At 54.6% G+C, this 8,413-nt stretch overlaps 1 protein-coding gene across 1 annotated transcript; it reads left to right on the top strand.

The window, feature by feature from the left end:
* Positions 1–1,712: 1,712 nt before the first annotated feature.
* LOC142908563 (uncharacterized) lies at positions 1,713–6,148 on the top strand. Its single transcript, XM_076059322.1, has 3 exons — positions 1,713–1,803; positions 3,658–4,425; positions 6,105–6,148. The coding sequence occupies exons 2-3, from the start codon at positions 3,693–3,695 to the stop codon at positions 6,146–6,148; spliced, it is 777 nt and encodes a 258-aa protein (XP_075915437.1). The 5' UTR covers positions 1,713–1,803; positions 3,658–3,692.
* The last annotated feature ends 2,265 nt before the right edge of the window (positions 6,149–8,413 follow it).

Consider the following 8,413-nt stretch of genomic DNA (forward strand, 5'->3'; position numbering starts at 1 on the left):
CCTCACCACCATCACCACCATCACTACCACCACCCTCACCACCACCACCATCACCACCACCATCACCACCACCCTCACCACCACCATCACCACCACCCTCACCACCATCACCACCACCCTCACCACCACCACCATCACCACCACCATCACCCTCACCACCATCACCACCATCACCACCACCACCCTCACCACCACCACCCTCACCACCCTCACCACCATCACCACCACCATCACCACCACCCTCACCATCACCCTCACCACCATCACCACCACCACCACCCTCACCACCACCACCCTCACCACCACCACCCTCACCACCATCACCACCACCCTCACCACCACCACCACCCTCACCACCATCATCATCACCACCACCATCATCACCTACACCACCATCACCACCACCACCCTCACCACCCTCACCACCACCACCCTCACCACCATCACCACCACCAAGTCTTTGACAGGCTATGATGTACACATTCAGACTGTTACACAACGCTGTTGCACAAACTCCTTCCTGTGTGCCCAGCCCTGGCATCATTAGCAGGCGCTAAATATCAACGTGCGTTATTAAAGTTACACAACTGTATTTGTGTTGAGTGGACTATTTGATGTTTCTCTCAACAAGCTGGGAAGTTCTGTTAATGAAGGAAGCTTCCAATGAAGATGACACTATGAACACGGTGAAAATTCGCACGGTTTCATTCTAAATCCCAGCCTTGAGGAACAACGCACACACACAAGACACACAATCTTTAAGAATTGTACTCAATACGTGTTGTGGCACAGCCTTGTTGACACGACGGCTTAGTATAAATCATTAACTCTTAAACAGCCGTGAGTGGGGGGCACTGACGTCACACCCCACCCGCTCGCGGGGAGGGGGAGATCAGCCCCCCCCCCACACGTAGTGGGGAGGGGGAGATCAGCCCCCCCCCTCCTCGTAGTGGGGAGGGGGGAGATCAGCCCCCCCCCCACACGTAGTGGGGAGGGGGAGATCAGCCCCCCCTCAAGTAATGGGGAGGGGAGAGGGGGAGATCAGCCCCCCCCACGTAGTGGGGAGGGGGGCATTAGCCCCCCACAGATGCCTCTTTGCCAGAGGCTGCATACAAATGTGAATCTCTTAACACTCATCAAAACTCTGGTTAGCTGAAAGATAACGCTTTATCATGTTACTTGTACAAAATTGTAAAAAATAATTACACTACAATTAACTACCAACTCTGCCTTGCACTAACGACATTGCCACTCTACAAAAGTGAAATGTGTAACAGCCATAATACAAACACCCAGCTCTGTCGTTACTGCTGCTAACGCTGCACGGATTGGTTGAAGTGCGTCACGTGACCGGGACCAAGCAGCCAACCCAGAGCGTGCGCCCCTCACCAAACGTGTACGTTGCACGGATTGGTTAAAGCGCGTCACGTGACCGGGACAGCCAACCAGAGGGTGCGCCCCTCACAAAAAATGTAAGTTGCACGGATTGGTTAACGTGCGTCACGTGACCGGGACAGCCAACCAGAGGTGCGCACCCCACAAATGTACATTGCACGGATTGGTTAAAGTGCATCACGTGATCGGGACAGCCAACCAGACGGTGCGCCCCTCCCCAAATATGTACGTTGCACGGATTGGTTAAAGTGCGTCACGTGACCGGGACAGCCAACCAGAGGTGCGCCCCTCCCCCAACACGCGCAGTCGTTGAGCGCGCGAGCCGAGTTCGATTCCCGCTCACGGCCACCACCACCAGCAGCAGCAGCACTCCTGGGCCCTCCCCTAGGTCGACTCAGCCTCAAGCGGGTAAGTTGGTGCTGTGACGTCAAATCTGTCACGTGATCTTCGCACGTGGAAGCGTAACGCATTGCAGTGTAGCGGTTAGCGTTGTCTGTGTGTGTCTGTGTGTGTGTCTGTGAGTGTGTGTCTGTGTGTGTGTCTTTGTGTGTGTGTGTGCCGGGAAAGGTCCTGGCAAGGATTATTCAGCATCGCCTTGCCAGGCACGCTGAGGAGAGGCTTGCGGAGCCCCAATGCGGTTTCAGGATAGGGCGGTCCTGCACAGATGCCATATTTTCTGTCCGTCTGCTACAGCAGAGGTGTAGAGAATTCCAACAAGACCGACATCTCTGCTTTATTGACCTGGTCAAGGCCTATGATACCATCAGTAGGCCTGGGCTCTGGGTTGTGCTTCGTGCTTTTGGAGTACCTGACCCTCTGCTCACGATCATTAAGGACCTTCATGATGGTGAGCGGGCCCGGGTAAAACTACGTGGCCGGGAGTCAGAGCCATTCTTTGTACACCTTGGGGTGCGACAGGGGTGTCCTCTGGCTCCCACATTATTTAACATCTATTTTGACCACGTAGTTCGTGAAGCCTTCAATAGCTGTACCGGGGGAATCTCCATATGGTACAGATATAATGGAAGGCTGATCGATGCCCGGGTGCGGTCAAGGGATGGCTCCCTATTGCTCAACCACGTTATGTATGCTGATGATTTGGTAATAGCTGCTCAGTCAGAGGAGGAGTTGGAGACGCTGCTGCTGGGACTGGAGCGTGCCACTAAGAGGTGGGGCCTTACCATCAGCCCCACCAAAACTAAGCACCTGCCTGGGTATTTTGTACCATCGGACACTATCACCCCCACAACTCCCAATCGGTGATGGGGCAGTTGTGGAGAGAGTGGAGAGTTTCCCATACCTGGGCAGTGTGCTTATGACTGGCTCCAGTTTAACAGCAGAGGTCTCACTCCGAATCAGTCGAGCGGCAATATCTTTTCATCGGTTGCGTAACACTGTGTGGAAGCTACCTGGTCTGTCGCTCCGCACTAAGCTTCAGGTCTTCTCGGCCACGGTCATTCCCTCCCTTCTCTACGCTTGCGAAACGTGGACCCCCCTAATGGAACACCTTCGCCGGTTAGAAACATTTAGGCTGGCCTGCCTGCGATCCATCCTGGGTTTAACCAGACTGGATTGTGTGAGGAGCTCACAAATCCTTGAAAGATCTGGGCAAGGTCCCATCGGTGAGCTCCTCCGGCGGGCAAGGCTGCGATGGCTGGGTCATGTAGCCCGCATGCCCAGCCACTGCATGCCGAAACAGCTTCTGTTCGGCCGGATTGAGGGGGCTAAGCGGGCGCGGCACGGGCTAGAAAAGAGATGGAGTGATGTGGTACAGCTGAGTGGACTTGCCGATGACCGGTACCAGCGGTGTCAAGATCGGCCTCTGTGGAGGAGGCTCGTGAAGGACGCTACTGGGCAGTTGGAGGCAGTCGCCCTCCAACAACAACGGAGGGCGGAGGAGCGACGCTCACAACAACGAGCTGAGCGCCGGGTGGCTAAAGCACAGCGGGTTGACACAGTAGGGGGCACAGGTGGTGCATCAGCCAGTCATCTCAGTCAGTCGACCCGTGGCACCTGGGTCTGCCCCGTGACCTCCTGCCAGCGGGCGTTCGACACTTCACGTGGCCTCAGGGTGCACATTGCCTGGCACAAGCGTCGTGGTGACATCACCGCCACTTAGTGGTGAATGGCGGTTATTGTTATATGTGTTTGTCTGCGTGTGTATCTGTGTGTGTCTGTGTGTGTGTGTATGTATCTGCGTGTGTATCTGTGTGTGTACGTGTGTTTTGACGATGATGGCGATGTTTGTGACGGTACGGGAAGCGTGTGTGGGCCGAAGCGGCATCCAGAGGAGCGCCATGGAGAGGGGAGGGGGAGCGAGGAGAGGACGCGGCAGGGAGGAGGAAGCGAGGCGAAGGGGAGAGAGGGGGGTCGAGAGGGAGCCGAGGAGAGAGCCGGCTGCTGCGGGCGTGCGGGCCCGACAGGGGCTCATCGCAGACAGGGACCAGTGGCGGAGAGAGATGCCCGTGAGGAGGCTGGTGAACCGGTCGGTGCCCCGCGGGGAGGACGTGGAGATGGCGATGCCCAACGCGGAGAGAGCCAGGCTGCTGACGGCGTGGGTGAGACGAGCCATTGGCGAAGAGAGGACGCTCAACAGGGAGGAGGCGGGGAGAGAGAGGCTGGAGGCGGAGAGGGCTGCGTGGGACAGACAGGCAGACGCGAGGAGGCGAGTGGATCAGAGGGTCGGCGACTCGCGGCCAAGGACCGAGGCGCAGCAAGCTCGGTTTGATATTGCCGCGAGGGAGAACGAGAGGACGGTCGACAGACTGGTGGAGAGGGCGGTGGAGGCGACGAGGCGAGAGGTGGGGAGAGCGAGAGAGGGAGGCCGCCGGGACGTGGAGGGGGGGCGGCCGCAGACGGGGGCGGCGGCGGAGCAGAGACGGACGCTGCGGCAGATCGCCGCGGCCGTGGGCGCCGTGGGGCTGCCGGGAAGGGTCGTGCCGATTAGGAACCGACAGGGAGAGAGCGGGAGGGAGGGCGGGAGAGGAGGTGGAGAGAGGGAGGGCGGGAGAGGAGGTGGAGAGAGGGAGGGTGGGAGAGGAGGTGGAGAGAGGGAGGGCGGGAGAGGAGGTGGAGAGAGGGAGGGTGGGAGAGGAGGTGGAGAGAGGGAGGGCGGGAGAGGAGGTGGAGAGGGAGAGAGGCAGAGGGGTCTGTTGAGATTGTTGGGGAGATTCGTTCCGATTAGGAGCCCTGAGGGAGGCCAGGAGAGGGAGGGAGGGAGAGAGTGAGAGGGACACGGGGTGCTGTAAGGAGAGGGTGAGCGGGGGGGAGGGAGGGAGAGGTGTGGGGTAGAAATGAAGGAGAGAGTGAGAGGGCTGGATGTGCGAGAGGAAAGGAGCGCGGTAGCTGTGGCACACTGCAGGTTCACTTCCCTGCAGAGTGGTGCTCACTTTAGTTGTGATGATGATGGGCTGCGTCAACCAGGGATTGAATCTGGCCCCCTTTTCCACTGAGCCACTTTGCCGGTGTTCATTGTTAACTGCTCGTTCACCGTTGGTTCTTCACGGGCGATCATATTTTAATATTTTGACTTGAAGAGGATTTGTCATTCCTTTGCCGAACACGACGATTGTGCGTATATCCGCCGTGTGATGATGCGTAGCGAGAATTGTAATTTGAGAGTTAATTTTACAAACTGCAACTCGATGCCGGGATGTTTAATTGTATTTACTTAATGTTCATTGTAAAAAAAAAAATGTTTTATCATTTCCACCGCCCTCTACGGGACATCGACCGCTCAAACCGAAAGCGAGATAGACACAGACAGGGAGACAGAGAGAGACATGGAGAGACAGAGAGAGAGAGTTGGAGACGGAGAGACATGGGGAAAGAGATGGGGAGAAATAGAGAGAGAGACACAGAGACAGCGGAGACACAGAGAGACAGAGAGATACATGGCCACACAGAGAGACGGATAGGGAGAGGCATGGGGAAAGAGACGGGGAGAAATACAGAGACACAGAGACAGCGGAGACACAGAGAGACAGAGAGATACATGGCCACACAGAGAGATGGATAGGGAGAGGCATGGGGAAAGAGACGGGGAGATATGCACAGAGAGACACAAAGAGACAGAGAGAGAGAGAGACGATGTTGATGATGTTGAAGATGGTGTTAATGATTTTGATGTTGATGATGTTTTGAATGTTGTTAGTGATGTTGAGGATGGTGTTGATGCAAGGTAAATCAACACCCGTTCATAATAAAAATTCATCCATCCACCACTACCACTGCTGCTTGTTGCCTGCTCCTGGTGGTGCGATTCCAACCTTCTGCAGTCCGAACCAGAAATTGCCATTGGCCTGCGAGAGTGCCGAGGCGAGTGGGGGGAGTTGAACACCCGGTCAGCCTATCCCTTGGACAATAAGTTAATGCGCACTTGTTATCGGTGTGCGACTCAAGTCTCCATTTGTCACGAGTCTTAACTTTATCACAAACTCTTAGCTTAGTGCAGTACACCTTCTTGAGGTCCTTGACTCTGCAAGTGACTCGAAATATTAAGAAAAAAAATAAAATAAAACTTTCAGTGATACTTCATCTGCTTGAGCAATAACTGAACTCTTAATTGATCAGAGCTTTTGCTTCTGCAAATCTCAACTTAAGGCTGATTGCGAGTACTACTCGGAATCTGTGCAGGACTGACGAATGTGAAGTTTGTACACGGTACCTGTTATGTAGGAATTTCTACCTTGCTTCATTAATTCTCTTAGACGCATCAAAAGCTCAAAGCTCCTGCCACTTTCACGCCTCCTGAGGATTCATGGGGCCAGCCTTGGGTCATCTTTGCTTCTGGCTCCACGGACCTCCTGGCGTTTAATGTCATCACCCCCCCCCCCCCCCCCGCTAGTATTCTCCCTCCGGAGGTCGTCCCAAAAAACTTGTGTAGATACAGGGCCACTGAATTGCCCCTTGGAATGTTTTTCAACTCATTAGAGCGAGCCCCCGGATGTGGTGTGTTTGTGTATGATGTCACAAAGCAGTCCTTATAAGGGCCTCAGTGCACGTTGGTGTATGACGTCACAAAGCAGTCCTTACAAGGGCCTCAATGCACGTTGGTGTATGACGTCACAAAGCAGTCCTTACAAGGGCCTCAATGCACATTGGTGTATGACGTCACAAAGCAGTCCTTACAAGGGCCTCAATGCACGTTGGTGTATGACGTCACAAAGCAGTCCTTACAAGGGCCTCAATGCACGTTGGTGTATGACGTCACAAAGCAGTCCTTACAAGGGCCTCAATGCACGTTGGTGTATGACGTCACAAAGCAGTCCTTACAAGGGCCTCAATGCACGTTGGTGTATGACGTCACAAAGCAGTCCTTACAAGGGCCTCAATGCACGTTGGTGTATGACGTATCAAAGCAGTCCTTACAAGCGCCTCAATGCACGTTGGTGTATGACATCACAAAGCAGTCACGAGGCCGTCCCCCGGCGCGACAAACGAGGTTTCCTCCTCCTCCACCCCCCCCCCCCCCCCCCACCGAAATCTTTGGCCTTTTCGCGGTGAGAGCATGGAGCGGTTTGCAATTTTTGCAAAATTTGGGCACAAAGCGGCGGTAATACGACAAATCTGCAAACATCACCCACCGACGTGGGGGTTGGCCATGTTGCGCACGCACGCAGTTTTGTTGGGGTCCGTGGCTATCCCCGGACTCGCTGACGACGCGCCCCAAGTAGCGAACCGATGTCTGCAGGAGGTGACACTTGACTGTGGTTTAAACGTAAGATTGGCCGCCCGAACTTTGAACAAACACCGATCGCGGCCGCTGCAGCTGCTCCTGGAACGTGCGTCCGAAGACGATCACGTCGTCCAAATAAACGAGGCGCGAGTCCCATTGGAGGCCTGCTAGGTCCAGCTGCGTGAGTCGCTGGAACGTGACAGGAGCCGAGTGGAGTCCCATCGGGAGACAATTAAACTGGAACAGAGCCCGAGGTGTTCTTAGCTCTTTCGGTAAAGTCACCACGTTGAAGGGAAACAATAAAATAATAAAATATATAAAACAATAAAAATTCTCACGACGTTTCGACCATAACACAAACTGATGATGACCGTTTGCGTTATGGTCGAAACGTCGTGAGAATTTTTATTTTTTATATATATTTTATTATTTTATTGTTTCCCTTCAACGTGACTTTACCGAAAGAGCTAAGAATATGAATCACTGCAGTCACGAAAGCTTTAAATCAAAATTTAGAGCCCGAGGTGTTCAGAACACAGGATTTGGTTTAGAGCTCTCATCAAGAGGCAACTGCCAACACCCCGACGACAAGTCAAGTGTGGTAGAAAACCCACACAGCCGACAGGGCATCCAATGAATCGTCCAACCGTGGGAGCGGGTGTGCATCTGCCACGGAGACCTTGTTCAATTGGCAGAAATCCGCGCGAAGCCGCAGACTCCCATCGTGTTTCTTAACGGGAACAACGTGAGCTCCCCTCGTCGACCGCAGTGGCGAACGTGGTCCTCCTCCTGACGACTGAGCCCGTGTGAATTCTGGCGTACGGAAGCGGCGTTGCCCGTGTCAATGCGGTGCTGCCATCAGGGACGTGCGGCCAAAGTGTCATATTTACCCTGACTGAAAATGTTTTGAAAATTCGCCCCGCCGCTCGCCGGATAAAATCGGAATTCTTGCAACGCAGCGCGTCCATCCATGATTCGCCCGGCTCGCTCCTCCGCTTCACCGTGGCCACGAGACATCTGTGGTCGCCTCGCCGGCCTTCCCGCGACACGCGGCCACTGCGTGGGCCAGAACGGTGCCCGCCTGGACGACCGCAGCACCCAGGCCGACGTTGAACACTCTGAACGACTACGTATGCATAGTCACACCGTTAGTGTCAGTAGCATAACTCTCAACCACTTATCAGTGCCCTACCTTATTACAGACCAACTCAGACCTTACTGATCACCCCGTGGCCCTTATAAATCTCAACGTTCATCCTATACATGGGCCAGAACGGTGCCCGCCTGGACGACCGCAGCACCCAGGCCGACGTTGAACACTCTGAACGACTACGTATGCAT

This window comes from Petromyzon marinus, unplaced genomic scaffold, assembly GCF_048934315.1.
Source record: "Petromyzon marinus isolate PM22_M1 ecotype Great Lakes invasive population unplaced genomic scaffold, UKy_Petmar_22M1.pri1.0 PM_G_Scaffold_1, whole genome shotgun sequence".
Lineage (NCBI taxonomy): Eukaryota > Metazoa > Chordata > Hyperoartia > Petromyzontiformes > Petromyzontidae > Petromyzon > Petromyzon marinus.

Excerpts from the sequence above, each read along its gene's own strand:
- LOC142908563 (XM_076059322.1), top strand. The coding sequence starts at position 3,693 with ATGGAGAGGGGAGGGGGAGCGAGGAGAGGACGCGGCAGGGAGGAGGAA. Across the intron at positions 4,426-6,104 it reads AGGAGGTGGAGAGAGGGAGG|ACGCATCAAAAGCTCAAAGC; the intron begins GTGGGAGAGGAG and ends TAATTCTCTTAG.